This window comes from Dendrobates tinctorius, unplaced genomic scaffold, assembly GCF_039654945.1.
Source record: "Dendrobates tinctorius isolate UK_male_01 unplaced genomic scaffold, ASM3965494v1 ptg000147l, whole genome shotgun sequence".
NCBI lineage: Eukaryota > Metazoa > Chordata > Amphibia > Anura > Dendrobatidae > Dendrobates > Dendrobates tinctorius.
Window position 1 is genome coordinate 18,509,225 of NW_027361814.1, and position 17,249 is coordinate 18,526,473.

General features: G+C 45.2%; 1 protein-coding gene across 1 annotated transcript in view; it reads right to left on the reverse strand.

Moving 5' to 3' along the window:
* CFAP46 (cilia and flagella associated protein 46) overlaps positions 1-17,249 on the reverse strand; it is a 257,741-nt gene that overhangs the window by 217,911 nt on the left and 22,581 nt on the right. Inside the window, exons 6-9 of the mRNA XM_073546509.1 lie at positions 12,607-12,771; positions 12,268-12,391; positions 8,234-8,328; positions 6,311-6,424 (exon numbers count right to left, since the gene is read on the reverse strand). Coding sequence (XP_073402610.1) covers positions 6,311-6,424; positions 8,234-8,328; positions 12,268-12,391; positions 12,607-12,771 — 498 coding nt within the window. The remainder of the gene's footprint in view (positions 1-6,310; positions 6,425-8,233; positions 8,329-12,267; positions 12,392-12,606; positions 12,772-17,249) is intronic.

The following is a 17,249-nucleotide window of genomic DNA, read 5'->3' on the forward strand; positions in this document are numbered from 1 at the left end:
GTTTTGAAAGATCTGTAAATATTTTTAGTTGGTGGTAAGGTTCCGGGAGCGAGCCCTTGGCTTTGACATAATTCTGTATCTTTTCCTTGGTGGTAAAGAAATGCAGACGAAGGATCGTATCTCTTGGTTTGTCTGCTGTGATGCCTTTGGGTTTAGGAAGTCTATGGATTCTGTCAATGCACAGGTCTAGAGTATTGAGGTTTAGTATTGTTTTTTTGAAAATAGTCTTGACAAATTCTAGTAGTTCAGATTGGCTTACTTCTTCGGGGATACCTCTGATTTTCAAATTATTTCTCCGACTCCTGTCCTCTAAGTCAGCCATTTTGGTTCTGATATCGTTAACTTCTTTTTTTAGAGCGATGTTTTGACTGGTTAGTGATTCTGTCTTCTTTTCAAGGACAATTATTTTGGATTCATAAATTTCTAGTTTTTGGGTAAAACCTCTGCAAACCTCCTCGAAAGCGGCGTTATGTTTAGCAAAGCCCATATTTAGTTTTTCGTCAATTAGTGAAGTTATTTTTTGAAAGAATATCTCCTCGTGGCTCATTTTTGGAGCCATTGGTTCAGATTCAGGTCGATCTTTTTTATTTTTATTTTCTGATTCCGAATTTCTCTCCTCTTCTGGAGCACTTCTTTTAGTCGAGACAGAAGTATCCATCAGCTGATTCGGTGCAGAGGAGGAAGTCATCGAAGAAGGAGGGGTTTTGCTTCTAGTAATAGGGGTGGTATTTTGAAAGGTGGATTTAGTACCGTTTGATTGTGTAGTTATTTTATGAGTTTTATAGTCATCAGCTTTTTGGGGGGATCTAAGTTTAATAGGGCTCAGCTGGTTGGAAATATCTGTATTTGATCTGGAATAAGATGCGGAGGTTCTTCTTTGGTTTTGTAATGGTTTTTTGTTATCAGACTTTTGTTCCATTTAGGAAATTTGGTGTATAAGCAAGCTATTTAAATTGGGTCTCCTAATTTCAGTAGACAGGTTCCCGGCTTTAAATAACTAGAGCGGCAGGATGGACACCCTCCATGTAAGTCACATATAACTCAAGTTTGGAACTACCTCTTTAAATGCCAAAGTTAAGAAGGAATAAAGCTGTTATCCTCAAATTCTCAGTTATCTCGGAGAAATATTTATCCACTAGGTGGAGCAGTGGCGTTGAGAGGAGATACTAGGCCAGACTTTCTTATGGGTACTATGTACCTTAGAGATTTATTATCAATCCACAATGACTGCTTTATATAACTGTGTAAGTTACACTTTGTGAAATTCCACAACAAGCCTCTCGCTTAAGCAGTAACCCAGTCTCTCTCTCATATGTTAATGCTGGGGAAGTGATTTCCCAATTATAGTTTATATCAAACTCCACAGCAAAGTCACTCGCTGGCCAGACCAGGGTACAACCCCTTCACTATATTTGCAGAGTGTTATAGTCCGTAGGGGAATCCCGTTACCGGGCTTACCTTGTACCCCTATTTGCAGGGAAGGTGCTGACACTACTATGTCACTGCTGTGCTACAGAATGATGATGCAGTCTCGGTGAACAAGAATCCAGACTCCGGTCTCCATCCCCCGACGCTGCAGGAGGTAGAAGTGGCCCGCCGTTCCTCTCCACCGGCGCTTCCACGAGACCAGGCGCAGTGTCCTCCGGTGGGTCTGTCCTTCACAGGAGGTTCCTCAGCAGTGATCCGGGTAAGTCCCCGGAGCGGTCGCTGTTAGTCTCCGGTCCCTGCCCTGGTTGCGATAGGCAGTGAAATGATGTGTAGATGTAGGAGCTCCGGCTGTGAAACCGGCGGCGCATGAGACACCGCAGCCTCCCCAGAAGACCGATCCGCAGCTGCGGCTCCAAAATCCCAGGTCCCCCCCGTTCTTCAGCTGGCAGGCAAGGGACCTCCTGATAGCCGGGTGAGAACAGACTGTCTCTTCCTCTGTTTTCTGCCGCAGGTCGCAGTACAACCAGGGTCTAAGATGGCTGCGTGACCATGAGGGCTCCCAGCTCAAAATGTTCAGGTCTTCTTATCCCAAGATCTTTTTAGCCTAGAGATCTAAATTTGATCTCAAATTAAGCCCTGTGAGTTAGGCTTTAGGTAGGAGGCTAATCCTGGCCAGTAAAGGGTCTCAGAGTCGCTTTAGACGCTTTTTAGTGGGGTTTCTGTGGGAGCTTAGGACTCTTGCTTCTTCATGTGGCAGAAGCCAGGCCACACCCCCATTCGAAATCTTTTGTACGTGACCCAAGCGTTTAAGGATTTTAAGTTTATAATGGTACGGGACTCTCCAGATGGTTTTGTGATGGCAAATAGGGACGAATAGTGGCCCGCCCCAATTTCTGCCCGGGGAACCGGAATTATCACGCCGGAGTTTCCAGGTACGTTACGTCTACCCACTTCTGGGAGTCGTCTTTTATTCTGAGGGGAGAAATGGACCTTTCGGGGGAAGGGGATGAAAATTCTATTTGGTAACCCTCTGCTATTGTTCTCAGCACCCACTGATCTTTTGTGATCCCAGACCACTGGGAACTGAATTCTCTGAGTCGACCCCCTATGTTGGTATAGTCATGTCCTTCTGGATCTAGATCTTCCAGCTCTAGAGTGTGTGCTACTGTAGCAACCCCTCTGGGAGCTCCCTTGGTATCTATAGTACTGCTGTCTTCTATATCCACTGGGTCTACGAAAGGGCTGGTCCCTAGGTTTCTTTTCCTCTGGGAACCCTTTTTTATATCGGATGCCTTTTATAATATGTCGTCTAATGCTGGGCCAAAGACTTTTCACCCGGAGAAGGAAAGGGCACAGAGCGTGTTTTAGAAGCTCCGTCCCCTGTACAGGTCTTTAACCAAATGGCTCTGCGAGCCGAATTTGACAGAGAGCCATTCCGGGCAGAAAATATAACGGATTCCGCCGATGCATCGGCTAGGAAAGCTGTGGCTGACTTCATAATCGGGAGTGAATCTATAATTTCCTCCCTTGGGGTTTTATTAGTCAAGTGTTCCTCTAACTGCCCCAACCATAAAAACATAGATCTTGCTATCGAAGTAGCTGCTATGTTTGTTTTAATTAAGGCTGCTGACGTTTCCCAGGCCCGCCTTAGTAGGTTATCCGCCTTCCTATCCATGGGGTCCTTTAGGCTAGAGGCGTCCTCGAAGGGGATAGCGATTTTCTTGGCCACTTTTGCCACAGGGACATCAATCTTGGGAACTTCATCCCACACTTTAATGTCCTCGGGGTCGAAGGGGAGACGTCTCTTAAAGTCCCGGGACATCACGAGACGCTTTTCCGCTTCCTCCCATTCCTCCAGGACCATAGAACAAGGTCGTTCACTGGGAATACTAATTTCCTCTGCACCCTAAGGCCCCCGAACATCATGTCCTGTCTGGACTAAAGGTTTCTGGACCTCCTCAATCTGCATTGTGTCTCTGACCGCCTGTATCAGATTGTCCGAATCGTCCTAGGAAAAGAGGTATCTTTTCCCGTACTCCGGTTCATTAGCGCACACCTCGCCTTCCTTCTTCCTGATCCGATTCCGAGGAGTAGGAATCTTCCTCTGAGCTAAGCTGCATCTCCTGTCTGGTCCGCTTGGCACTGGGACCTGGACTGGCTGGTTGTGGCTGGGAAAAGGTGGCCATGGAAGCCTGGACCTCCTCTCGAATCAGCGATCTCATCTCTGATAGGAGGGACGGCTGTTCACCCTTCATTACTTTGGCTGTACAGGTGTCGCACAACAACTTCTTGTGCTTGCTGGGGAGCTTAACCCTGCATACGGGACACTTATTGGGTTTCCCTGGGTCTTTCTCCGTCTGCTTGGTCGTGGGCGTGGGCGCTGTCGGTTGTGCCTTTTCCTGCATAGTGCAAGAAAGGGACAGTCAGGCTCTGATCTGGGCAGTCAGGGTCTCGGTTGGTCGGTTTGCGCTGAGCGCACTTAACCCATCCGGGTCGACTCTGCCCTGGTTCTCCATTCCGTGCTGTGAGCCTCTGCGAGGTCAGGAAGGCTGCTGCTGCCTGTCTCGCTGTTGCCGACTGACATTATAGGAGGTGGAGAAACCTTTTGTTTTCTCTCCACCTTCGAGAAAATCAGATCCCGCTCCGATTATAGTCCGATTAGCATAATGGGACCGATTTTCTCGGATGTGGAGAAAACTCGGCATCAGCCCCGATGAGAATAATCTTTTAATTCTGAAAAGATCTGAAGAATCTGATGGTAAATAAATCGGGTTTTACAGTAAGCATTCCAGCTACCAACCCCCATTAAAGAATGATCCCACCTTCATTTATCTTCTGTCATCTTATACTATGGGACAACCACTATGAACGATACGTAGATGCAGGGGGCCTGAAATCAATGAATGAGGGTTTAATCTGAAGATAACAGAAGGTTTCAGCAGATCTATCTGGCATATCTAGCAACAATCTTTTTATTACGCCTTCAATATATAAAATGGGAATACCTCTTTAAGATAATTAAATAAACATAGGGGAGACATAAAATGATTTCCGATTTCCACACAGAAAACCAAAGGAGCTCAGCTCACTCTGGAATAATCTTCTGCAGGAGTCAAAAAATATAGACTCCCCCTCCCAGGGTGAAGGGTCTTAATGACAGGTCAGAAGACAGTAAAGAACAGATTTCTAGGATGTGACATTTAATGCACTTGGGAAGTCCTTTTTTCAATTGGGTTTCATTATAAATTTGGCACCATTTGGCTTTTAAAGGCTCACACTTTTCCCAGAACTTTGATAGGGTCTGTGTTCATAAATCAGAGGAGCTCAGAAAAAAAAGACAAAAGAGTTACAATCTCCTTGTCAAATCATCAGATATGACTGATTTGACAGGCTGCTAACAATTGATAATGGAAAGCAAAGGTTGCAGGAGGTGAACGGTGCAAAAGTTGTTACATAGGGTGGAACTGCAAAGTGAAATCCCACAAAAATCCTATAGGGAAGAACTATGACCTATGCGCACTAACCTAGCACTAATCTTATTTTCATATACCTCTGTTTGCATGTAGTTCCCATCTTGTCTGAATTGACCTTTAGGGCTCGCTCACGCTCATGGAACATTACCCTAATTTCATAAGTCAGCAGTAGATGCTGCAGGTGCAAACGCTAGCCCACTACACTACTCACTAGCCCACTACACTACTCACTAGCCCACTACACTACTCATTAGCCCACCACATTACTCACTAGCCCACTACATTACTCACTAGCCCACCACATTACTCACTAGCCCACCACATTACTCACTAGCCCACCACATTACTCACTAGCCCACTACATTACTCACTAGCCCACCACATTACTCACTAGCCCATTATACTACTCACTAGCCCACTATTCTACTCACCAGCCCACTACATTACTCACTAGCCCATTACGCTACTCACTAGCCCACTATACTACTCACTAGCCCACTACATTACTCACTAGCCCACTACACTACTCACTAGCCCAATATACTACCATTAGCCCATTACACTTCTCACTACCCCACTATGCTACCCATTAGACAACTATACTACTCACTAGCCCACTATACTACTCACTAGCCGACTGTACTACTCACTAGCCGACTGTACTACTCACTAGCCAACTACATTACTCACTAACCCACCACATTACTCACTAGCCCACTACACTATTCACTAGCTCACTGATCACTAGATTAGGTCTTCTGCCCTCCACCCCTATTATTCCCACTGCACAACCGCTTGCAGTGAGCATGCATAGTTGAGCATGCGTGATGCTGCTCCCGTCCATGCCTATAGGGCTGATGGCAATATCCAATCGTTGTACCATGTGGTCTCCATCCACCTCATTAACTTTCTATATTGCTGATGGAACCAAGCAAGCGGTACACTATGTGGTCTTCATCAGTCTCATTAAAGGGATTGCCCAGGTTTGTAAATCCTCACAGTGTGTGCTGTCAGGACTCTCCGATGTTGGGGACAAGAGTCGACGATCATATTACCGCAAGTATGAGATATGAATTCTCCCTGCCACATTTCGACTAGACACGCGGCCACACACGTCTAGTCGGAATGTGGCAGGGAGAACGCATATCACACCGGAGAATCCTGACCGTGTGTGGTGTGACTGCAGGGACAGGGAACCCCCCGGATTAGTAATAGGTGTCACCCCTATTAATCACCTATCATTTATCACCTATCCTGTAAATACGTGAGAAAACCAATACACTACAATAAAATCCCTGTGTACTGCAGCCCATTTGGTAGATACACTGTATCGGACAATAGTTCATTATGTTGAATGCAGATTTAATGTCCCGGTACAAATAATAAATCATAAGAATAAATTAACTTACTTTTCCGACGTGGATAAATGCAGAGCGGGCTCGTTGTCCACAGTAGCTAAGAGTTTATAAATTTCATTGAGGTTTGTAAAAACGTCCTTCGCTGTAGAGGAGCCATCCATTTGTCTGAAAATAAAGAAGAAGTAATAGCGGGGATATTTGTAACAATACAATGTACAGAGCTGGAGATTATTCCGCAGGCAGCAGTGGGAACACTGCTTGGGTTATTATTCAATGTCTGTAGCACGGGCTACTTAGAATAATTAACGGTGTACCCGCCTTCAGCAAAAAAAAGATGTCCCTGTATTATAGTACAAGAGGAATATTAACTGGCTTTTCTGTGCTGCTGGGAAGTCCACAGGAAGGATCCAGGGATGAAGAATGTGGCTTTTTTACTGACACGTTTCGAAGTTATCTCACTTCTTCCTCAGGCGGTTGAATCCTGAGACCGAAGGTAACCTATCGGCGAAGCCCTGTATTGATTAAAGTGGAGGCACTTGCCCAAATTACTCTCCATTCATTGTCTATGTAACTGCTGGAGAAAGGCAAGTCCCATAGACAATTAATGGAGTGGAGGCCAAATATGCACACCTGAGTCAAGATGGGGCTCTGCAGAGACGGATTTTCAGAAGAGCGGGTCGACCCCCAGCAATCAAAATTCTCCTATATACTACGGATAGAGTGTATCTTTCAATTGTGTGAATAACCCTTTAATTATTTGAACTGAAAATCAACGGGCTCTTATTGTAATGAATGGATATGTTCAGTCCTTCATGGTTAGAGCCAGATATTTTAGCCCCTCTATGTCTGAGAGCCAACCTTTTTAGCCCCTCTATGTCTGAAAGCCAGCCTATTTAGCCCCTCTATGTCTGAGAGCCAGACATTTTAGCCCCTCTATGTCTGAGAGCCAGCCTACTTAGCCCCTCTATGTCTGAGAGCCAGACTTTTTAGCCCCTCTATGTTTGAGAGCTAGCCTTTTTAGCCCCTCTATGTCTGAGAGCCAGCCTATTTAGCCCCTCTATGTCTGAGAGCCAATCTTTTTAGCCCCTCTAGGTCTGAGACAGCTTTTTAAGCCCCTCTATCTCTTGGTTAAAGAAGTTGTGAACACAGGAACCCCTCAATTATTTCCTTAATGCCCCTCTGTGTCTGAAAGCCAGCCTTTTTAGCCCTTTTATGTCTTAGAGCCAGCCTTTTTAGCCCTTCTATGTCTGAGAGCCAGACTTTTTAGCCCCTCTATGTCTGAGAGCCAGACTTTTTAGCCCCTCTATGTCTGAGAGCCAGACTTTTTAGCCCCTTTATGTCTGAGAGCCAGACTTTTTAGCCCCTCTAGGTCTGCAAGCCAGCTTTTTAAGCCCCTCTATCTCTTGGCTAAAGAAGTTGTGAACATAGGAACCCCTCAATTAACTGAGACTGCACTGTGACAGTGTTTTTCTATTGCAGAGCTGGAGCGTTGCTACTAATCTAAGCTCCCTGCCCTAGTCTTATACGTACCAATTGTCATGTTCAGCTTTTACCGACGCCTCTTCTGTTGGTCTCCAGCAGTTAGTGACCTGCTGATTGCTCCAGTGTTTTGTAGGAGCACTCTGGAAGTCACTACTCAATATAAGGCTGTGAGAATCTGAATAAGGTTCTTATAGACTTATAGTTAGAGCTTGCATTTGTTACCTCTGACTTCCGGTCAGTCGGATGTTGTGATCACAAGATGACAGCGCAGGATCGGAGTGGCGCTGGGAAGAGCTGAAGACGGCGGCCGGTAAGAGTAAAACTAGGGTCATGGAACTTAGAACATTTTTTTTTATTGCAGAGCTGGAGTGGTGTCTTAAAAGAGAACATAAAAATGAGTTTTGTAGCCCAGACAAATGCTGGTTCTAAGTTAAATCTACATTTTTGTCTGAAAATCACGGTTCCAACTACAACGAACAAGTTCCTACTTACGATCTCAGCTTCTGAATTTTATAGATGACTGACAAAGTCGCTGAGCTCCTGGCTTCTTTAACTGCTTTAGCAGAATCAATTAATTTGTGATGCACCTTAATGTAAGATAACAATTCATTATTCATTGCCGGCAGAAAACAAACATTAAATGCACTTTGCATGTATAGATCTAATTGACTAGTCACAAGGATAGAGGCGATTTACATAAATGATTAGAGAGAAGCCACATTTCAGCGAGAAATCAAATTTCATTAAACGTCCTGAAAGCCGCATTCGCATTAGCTGACAAAGTCTAAATGCTCATTACATGAGACTGGAGGAAATGCAATATGACCTATTTTATGAAGATAGTGTTCATTTGGCAAAACTAATCCTCAGTATAGTCTGCAAGTCAGAGCAAGAGCAGGCAAAGATTCACAGGTCATCTGCCCAATCCACCCAGCATTAAGGAAAAACACTCAAAATGGGGAAAAAAGAGAAATAATCTTTGAGATCTCGTCTTCCGTTCTAGACGATGGCCCCGGTTCATCATCGCAGTTTCCCCACTTAGTTGGTTCCTGGTTAGTGACTTCAGTATCTGCAGCTTATTCTCTGTATGCTTTGAGCCCCTTTGTAAGTTGTCTCTTTTTTTTTGCAAATCTTCTATTTCTTTTTTCCTTGATAATTTTACTTATCCAGATGTCTTAAGGCCCCGTCTCACATAGCGAGATCGCTGAAGTGTCAACGATTTTGTGACGCAACAGCGACCTCGCCAGCGATCTCGCTACGAGTGACACATAGCAGCGACCGGCCCCCCCGCTGGATATCGCTGATCGTGCTCAAATGACCTGGGCCATTTTTTCATTGTCGGCGTCCCACTGGCCAGCATGCATCGTTGTGTTTGACCCCAACGAGCGACCTCGGTGGCGATGCAGAACTCAAGGACGCAGGCGTGAGTCGTCAGAATAGCTGCTGTGTGACAAGGTCCCAGCAACCGCCGAGGTCGTTATACTGATCGCCGTCGGACTGCTGCGTCGTTGAGGAGATCTGCCTGTTTGGCAGCTTACTAACGACCATGTAGCGACGCACCAGCAATTCTTACCAGGTCCTATCATTGTTGGGATCGCTGGTACGTCGCTATGTGAAACAGGACCCCTAGACTCATTCACAAAATGTGATTATTCTGGATGCCCCTAAGCCACTGCAATGCCCTGCACATGGGGTAAGCAACCTAGCGAATCAGAAGAACTGATTCTAATTGGAGGCATTTGTTAATATTATTACCTACAACTACTACTACTAGGATCTTGTAGATGGGAACACCCCTTTAAATAGGAGTCCCACTCACATCTGGATGGAAAAGAATAACGTAGTGGCCAGGCATGTCCAAAGTTTTCCCCTTTATGCCTCCTTAGGAGTAACCGAAACGACCGGGCAAGCATGCACAGCCACTGTTCCGTTCATAGTCAAACCCTAGCAGCCACAATTTGGTCTTTAACAGTCCACTGAAATCATCTTATAACTGCGTGTCTTAGGCTACTTTCAAACTTGCGTTACCAGGCGCTGCGCATGCGCCCTTTTTGCGCTGCACCGACATGCACCAAACGCACCTTGTTGAATTTTTGTGCGCTTGGCGCAGTGCAAAAAGGGCGCATGCGCCAGCAAAAACATACCAGCGCACGGCCTGCGTACCCAATGCTAAATATAGGGTACGCTGATCTCATGCAGCGTCATGCGACCATAGGAGGAGCTGACTGAAGGGGCCCGGCCGGGGGCGGAGCTTAGCGGCGGCCGAGCGCTGCGCCTGGTAACGCAAGTCTGAAAGTAGCCTTACAGATGAGCTGGTCGGTGCAACTGTGCAAAATTACATAACACCCCAAAGTGGTAAATAAAAGAGAGAGCAGGAAAGAGAGCTCCTCCACCATTCAGCGTTTGTTTTTAATAAAAAACTAATATTTCATGCAATGCACTATATCAAAAAGAATCTGTCAACTCGTTATGTTATGCAACCTAATAGCAGCATGATTTAGAGACAACATCCCTGATTCCCGCGATGTGTCACTTACTGGGCTTCTTGGTGCGGTTTAGCTAGAATCCTTGTTTTCCCTGTTGTAGATGTAGCAGTGCTCAGATTGCTAAACTGTGTATAACTCCGCCCACACCACTGATTGGCAGCTTCCTTTGCACACTGTGTATTATGAGTAAACTGTCAATCAGTGGTGGGGGCGGGGTTACACAGATTAGCTTGACAGCTGTGCACGTGAGATCTAGTCCGGCAGTCATCATTTGCTGCTGATAAAACAGTAAATGAATTAAAACTGCAGCACACAGGCCAGTAAGTGACACATCCCTGGAATCAGGCTCTCTTGCCCTAAATTATGCTGCTCTCGGAATAAATAGCAAAAAACCTGCTGACAGATTCTCTTTAAGACACTATTTGGAGAGCATGGGTACTTCCACATAGGACTCATAAGCAGGGGATTTTCTGCTTCCCATTTGTGAGTGGAAAATCAGCTGCATATTAGAGTACCAGCAAAACAGATTGGATGTTAATTAATCTCATCCATATGCTTCAGAGAAAATCCACACTGGAAACTGAGCTGCGCTGTGGATTTACAATCTGGGAGATGTCAATTTATGCTGTGGATTTTCACCAGGTAAAATCTGCAGCATTTCCCCACCAAAATTGTGAGCGCTTCTTGCAGATGTGCAGTGAATCAGTCCCGGCAAGACAAGGCTATGTTCACACCTTCTGTTGGGACATTATGAAAAGACATACGGAAATAATTTCCAAAGTGAATCGGTTGAATGAATGATGCAAAAGGCGGCCAAGGGACCCCATTGATTACTATGGGGTCTGTCTGAGTTCTGTTATTTGTCAGTCTTTAGAAGGGAAGAAAAAGCTCTGCTTGATGGGGGTTGTCTTCCGTTCTAAAAACCAACACATAACACAACCCAGATAGATCTCAGAAGAATCAGCGGGGTCCCTCTGATTTTGTTTGCATCAATTACTGTAGGAACAAAGGTGTGAACGGAGCCTAAGGGTCCCGTTTCACTTAGCAACGCACCAGCGATCCCGACAACGATACGACCTGGTAAGGGTCGCTGGTGTGTCGCTCAATGATCGCTGGTGAGCTGCCACACAGCCAGATCTCTTCAGCGAAGCAGCAACGATCCAGCGATCAAACAAAGCGATGCGCGCTGGCCAGCGGGACGCCGACGACAAAAAATGGCCCAGGACATTCCTGCACGATCAGCGATATCCAGCAGGGGGCCGGTCGCTGCTGTGCGTCACATGTAGCGAGAATGCAGGCGAGATCGCTGTTGCGTCACAAAATCGGTGACGTATTAGACCTGTTTCACACTTCCGTTTTTGACCATCAGTCAAAATCCGCTGTTTTTGCAAAAAAACGGATCCGCCATTTTTTTGGCAGATCTGTTTTTCCCCCCATTGATTTGCATTACCGGCAGATGGCCATCCGTTGGATCCGTTTTTTTGCGGATCCGTCATTTTTTTCCGTCCGCTGAGATGCCTGGATGGACCATGCAATGCTTTTTTTGCTGAAGGAGCCGCATTTTTATAGTGCGCATGCCCGGAGGAATGAAGTCAGCCGGAAATTTATGGCCGACAGAAAAAAATCTCTCTCTCTCTCTCTCTCTCCTTCCCGGGCAGCGGTTCCTTTCAAATTCTTCATTCAACGGATCTGTCAAAAAAAACGGTCCGGTGACATCCGTTCACATCAGTTACCAACGGATCCGCTTTCCGCCATTTTGGCGGATTTTAACTGACACAAAAAAAAGGAAGTGTGAAACAGGCCTTAGCGATCTCGCTATGTGAGATGGGGCCTTAACACTCTCTTAGGTCTCATGCAGATGCAAGGACTGCCGCGCTCTCCCAAACATATAGGAAGTTGTGATGTTTGGGTTGGGAAAGTCTCCGCCAGCCCACGCACTGTGGTCCGCGCTCGGACAGACTCGCCCGGATGTCTGCGGGAGCCCTTACAGTATCACATCACGAAATCGCTTGTGTACACAATGTAGAATCATGCACTTACCATTTTGGCAAAGAGAGCAGGGTATTTCTGGGGAGCGTGGACTTTAATGAATTCACTAGCCATAACAGCACAGTCAGAAGCTTCCTTCAATTTTTGGGCATCCAAACAACTTTCCAGCAACTCTCTAAAAAAAAGTAAAAACTAAAAGATACAAAACTGTAAACATCTAGGAATCACCAAAGACAATAAGGCCTTGCAATGCCCCGAGTCAGATTCACGGTGTCTGCAGAGATGTGACTATAGTGCATTTCACAAAAAGCCACCAAAAGGGATAGGGGTTGTGTGTGTAACATAAGATGGAGTCACAGAAAGGAGACAATCCGTGTAAGGAGGACTCACAGCATCAGATCTGCTCTCCAGGTCTTATCGGCATCATCGATGTCACCCAATGACTGAACAATATTCATGAGGCTGGGAATAAGGAGATGACGACTTCCAGGCTTCAGCAAAGGACGCACGGTTTGCAGGTACAAGACCGAGGCGTTATACACAAGGAAGTGATACCTGTGTGTGTGCAAAAAATAAGAAGAACCTGATTAACCTGGGGCACACGGTCATAGCTCATAACTTATATAAGAAATCTCAGGTCCTCCCACCAAGATTTATCACCTAAATCACAAGAAAGCCGTCCTGTGCCTACATGTGAATGGAGCAGTAATACACGTGTGACCACTGCTCCATTCACTTCTATGGGAGCGATAATGTGTATGTGTGACCACTGCTCTATTCACTTCTACGGGATTGATAATGCACATGTGTGACCACTGCTCCATTCACTTCTATGGAATTGATGATGCACATGTGTGACCACTGCTCTATTCTCTTCTATGGGAGTATTAATACACATGTGTGACCACTGCTCCATTCACTTTTTTGGGAGTGGAAATACACATGTGCGACCACTGCTCCATTCACTTCTTTGGGAGTGGTACTGTGCATGTGTGACCACTGCTCCATTCACTTATATGGGAGTGGTAATGTGCATGCGTGACCACTGCTCCATTCACTTCTATGGGATTAGTAATGCACATGTGTGACCACTGCTCCATTCACTTCTATGGGATAAGTAATGCACATGTGTGACCACTGTTCCATTCAACTCTATGGGAGTGGTAATGCACATGTGTGATCACTGCTCCATTCACTTAGATGGGAGTGGTAATGTGCATGCGTGACCACTGCTCCATTCACTTCTATGGGATTAGTAATGCACATGTGTGACCACTGCTCCATTCACTTCTATGGGATAAGTAATGCACATGTGTGACCACTGTTCCATTCAACTCTATGGGAGTGGTAATGCACATGTGTGATCACTGCTCCATTCACTTAGATGGGAGTGGTAATGTGCATGCGTGACCACTGCTCCATTCACTTCTATGGGATTAGTAATGCACATGTGTGACCACTGTTCCAATCAACTCTATGGGAGTAGTAATGCACATGTGTGATCACTGCTCAATTCACTTTTATGGGAGCGACATCAGGCTGGGATTAGTAATGGAGACATGTCTGTCAGACACCACCATTACTAAACTTGTAGTAAAAAAAAAAAATACACCAAAAAGTCTTTTATTTGTAAAAATCAGACCCAGACAATTTCCCTCTTTCACCCATTTATTAAAAAACAAAAATCCAACCTAGTCCATCGTAGTCGCCATTGAGATCCCACGACGATCCCCGTCTTCTTCGTCCAGTGTACGGAGCTCTGTTCAAAAAACAAAGCTCCATAGACTGGAGCAGCAGCCACTGCCGAGTCTCACGCTGTACTCCGCGAGAACCCAGCTGCTGTGACGAGCGGTGACGTCAGTAAGGTTACCGCAGTTTGCACTCGCCGGGTTTCACACTGCGCAGCGCGAGAGCAGTGTAACAAAACCGTCATCATTCCATCTCTTGCACTGCGCTCTGTGTGACCCAGCATTATAAGACCAGCCCACACCTGTCTGCTTTCCCTTAGCTGGTCATTAAAAATATGGGGAACCCCACGCCTGAAAAAAAAATCACACATGTCCAAGTGTAGGTCACACGGATATGTTCGCAGACCCATAGATTATAATGGAGGTGGATGTGTGTCTACAGTATGTGTGTAAGGGTCTCCAATATGTGTGAAAACTGGAGACGTTTACTTGTGAAGGCCTAATACCATGACAGCTGCTTCTCACAATTTGTAGAGAATCATTAAACAAGTGAGCATTTTGACCATATCATTATTTTTATGCCGATTTTCCAACTCTACGCTGTATAAACTCGATGCTTCTTGGTTGAAGCCGATCAGGTGATGTGTATTTGTGTAATGAGGGAAGGTGAGGCCTTAGGATACCTTTTATCAAGGTGTGCAGAATTCTTAGTCAACCTGTTTTCCTCAAGCAAAATGGGCTAAAATGTCAAAAGTTGTTACAAGTCTTACAGAGGGATGCAACACTCTTGTAATTGTAAGGTTTTGGGGCGCAATCACAGAACCATTAAAAGTTTTGTTGTAAAGTCACCAAGGTCACAAAAAACGTGTTGAGAAAAATAGATGCACATTACTTGCTAAAGAATGGAGAAGAATCAGACGTGAAGTGACCTGGAAGCCATTATCCTCCTGTGCTGTCATACTCCAGAGCTGCCACCTCCCCGGAGACCCAGAAGAACAAGGTGCTCAATGCTCAGAGACACGGGCGAGGTGAGGAGGCTGAACTCCAACCACCACTTAACAAGACACAGGAGTGGAAACGTCAAGACTGGGACAAGAAATATCTGAAGACAGGTTTCTCAAGGGCTTTATAGACTGATGAGATGAGAGGGACTCTTGAGGCACCAGATGGACAGGCTGGTGGCTGGATCAGTAATGGGCAAAGACTTCCACTAAGATGCCAGCAAGGTGGAGGTGGGCACGGCTATGGGCTGAGATTACTAAAGATGAGCTAGTTAGATCTTTTCGGGTTGAAGATTTACTCAAAAATCAACTCCCAAACCTACTGCCAGTTTTCAGAAGGCACTTTCTTCAAACAGTGATAGAGGAAAAAGTCTGCGTCATTCAAGAAAGTCAGGATTTTCCTGCAGGACATTGCTCCATCGCAACATCAAAGTCTCCACTGCTCGGCTGCCATTAAAGGCCTTAAAGATGAAAGAGTAATGACCCGGCCCCTTCCTCACCGGACGTAAACCCTATAGAGAGCTTGTGGGCCCTTCTTAACCGTAAGGTTTATGATGAAGGAGAACAGTCACCTCTCTGATCAGTGTCTGGAGGAGGTGGTTGGAGCTGCCCAAAAAGCTAATCGTCAAAGTATTAAGAAACTGGATGGACGGTTAAGGACTTCTTGAAAAAAGTTGGACTTTATTGGTTACTGATATTTTTATGGAAATGTCAGACATATTTTTGTACATTTTGAGCCATTTGGTTATTGTCTCTTTAACAGATGAAAATTATCGAGATGGGAACATTTACATTTTTCATTTAGTTGCCCAATAAATCTCCTAAGAAAGACAAATCCTCCCTTTTGCTTTCTTAAATATTCACGTTTCCGGTTTATTAACCTTTTGGATTCAGCTCTGTAGTTGTTCAATAACAAAATTAATCATTAAAAACACTAATTCGGCACAGTGTGGGGGTCTCGTGACTTACTCACACTTTTGTAGCTATGTGGAAACCCTTTCACTGTCGGGTTGTTGTTTCTTTTTTCCCAATTAATAAGATAAGGGTTTTTTTCTCGTCATATTCAAAGAACCAGAACTTTTTTGTGTTTTTGCAGGATGAACTAAAATTTTAGTTGGTGTAACTTTTTGTGCTCATAACTTTGATTTCTTTTTAGTCGATATTTTCAAGGCGAAAAATAGCAACTCTGGTCTTTAATTTAGCGACGTTCGTAAGGTGAGAGAAGTGGCGAGTGAATTTTAGAATCATAGAAGTAAACATGCCAAATATATGTATTTTTTTTAATAATAAAAACCTTAAAAGTAAAAAAAGGCTATTTAGGTTATTTACATTATTTTTTTATTGTTCACAACGTTTTTTTTTAAACTTTGCAGGAGTGATATATAATACCTAATGATACACAGGGACAGGAGATCACACATCACTTCTGTCCTATCACTCCAGTTTTGATTAAGGGTCATTTTAACGGGCCTGGGTTGCAGCTGCAGCAGCATTTAAAGGGGTTGTGCCATACTAGAACAATCATTCTCATTCTGATTGTTTGCCCCAGTTAAAATAAAAATCCTTATACTCACCTCCTGTCCCGGCGCTGTTCCAGCAGTATCGGAACTCGCGTTCCCAGTGGTTAATGTTGCTACGTCACATGAGCCCGATCAGCAGTAGCATCACTCCCCACTTTCGGACGTATAAGTAATTGAGGGGTAATGATTGGCCAGCAACGCGAGAGACGACACCGCTGGAACAGCGCCGGTACGGAAGGTAAGTGTACCGGTAAGTGTTTTTATTTTAATGTGGGCAAACATTGAGATTGAAAGGGGTTGTCCTACTGGTGGACAACCCCTTGAAGGGATCATTTTCATATAGTCTCGGCCCAGCCTGACATATCACAGGTTAACGTAAGAGTCGGGAGTGCAAGCTGCCAAACAAATGCAGTTTTGATAGACTAGGTTCAAACGGGAGTATTTCATGGTCTGTATGAGGACCAAAATGCTCGGACTGACCTGGAATCTCCTGACCCGAAGTTACAGGCTCATGCACACATATGAAGCTGTAAGTTTGGGTCAGTCCGGGTATGGCAATCCGTATACGGACTGTGACATTTACCTGTATGAATCTGGCCTAAGCCGATAGAGAATCTCAGTGTCAGGAACAGCGCACTGCACTTGCTCACTGAGCCAGTGCGCGTGTCCTGAGTGCAAAGACTATGCACAAAGATACCTGCGGAGCCGGCAGCAGTGGTGACAATGCATGCTCCAGGACCTGAAGCACGTGACTGCTGGGGGCGTGGCCTAAGCTCCACAGAGCTAGGAGCTGCAGGGAAACTCCTAGAAAGGTAACTACAGGA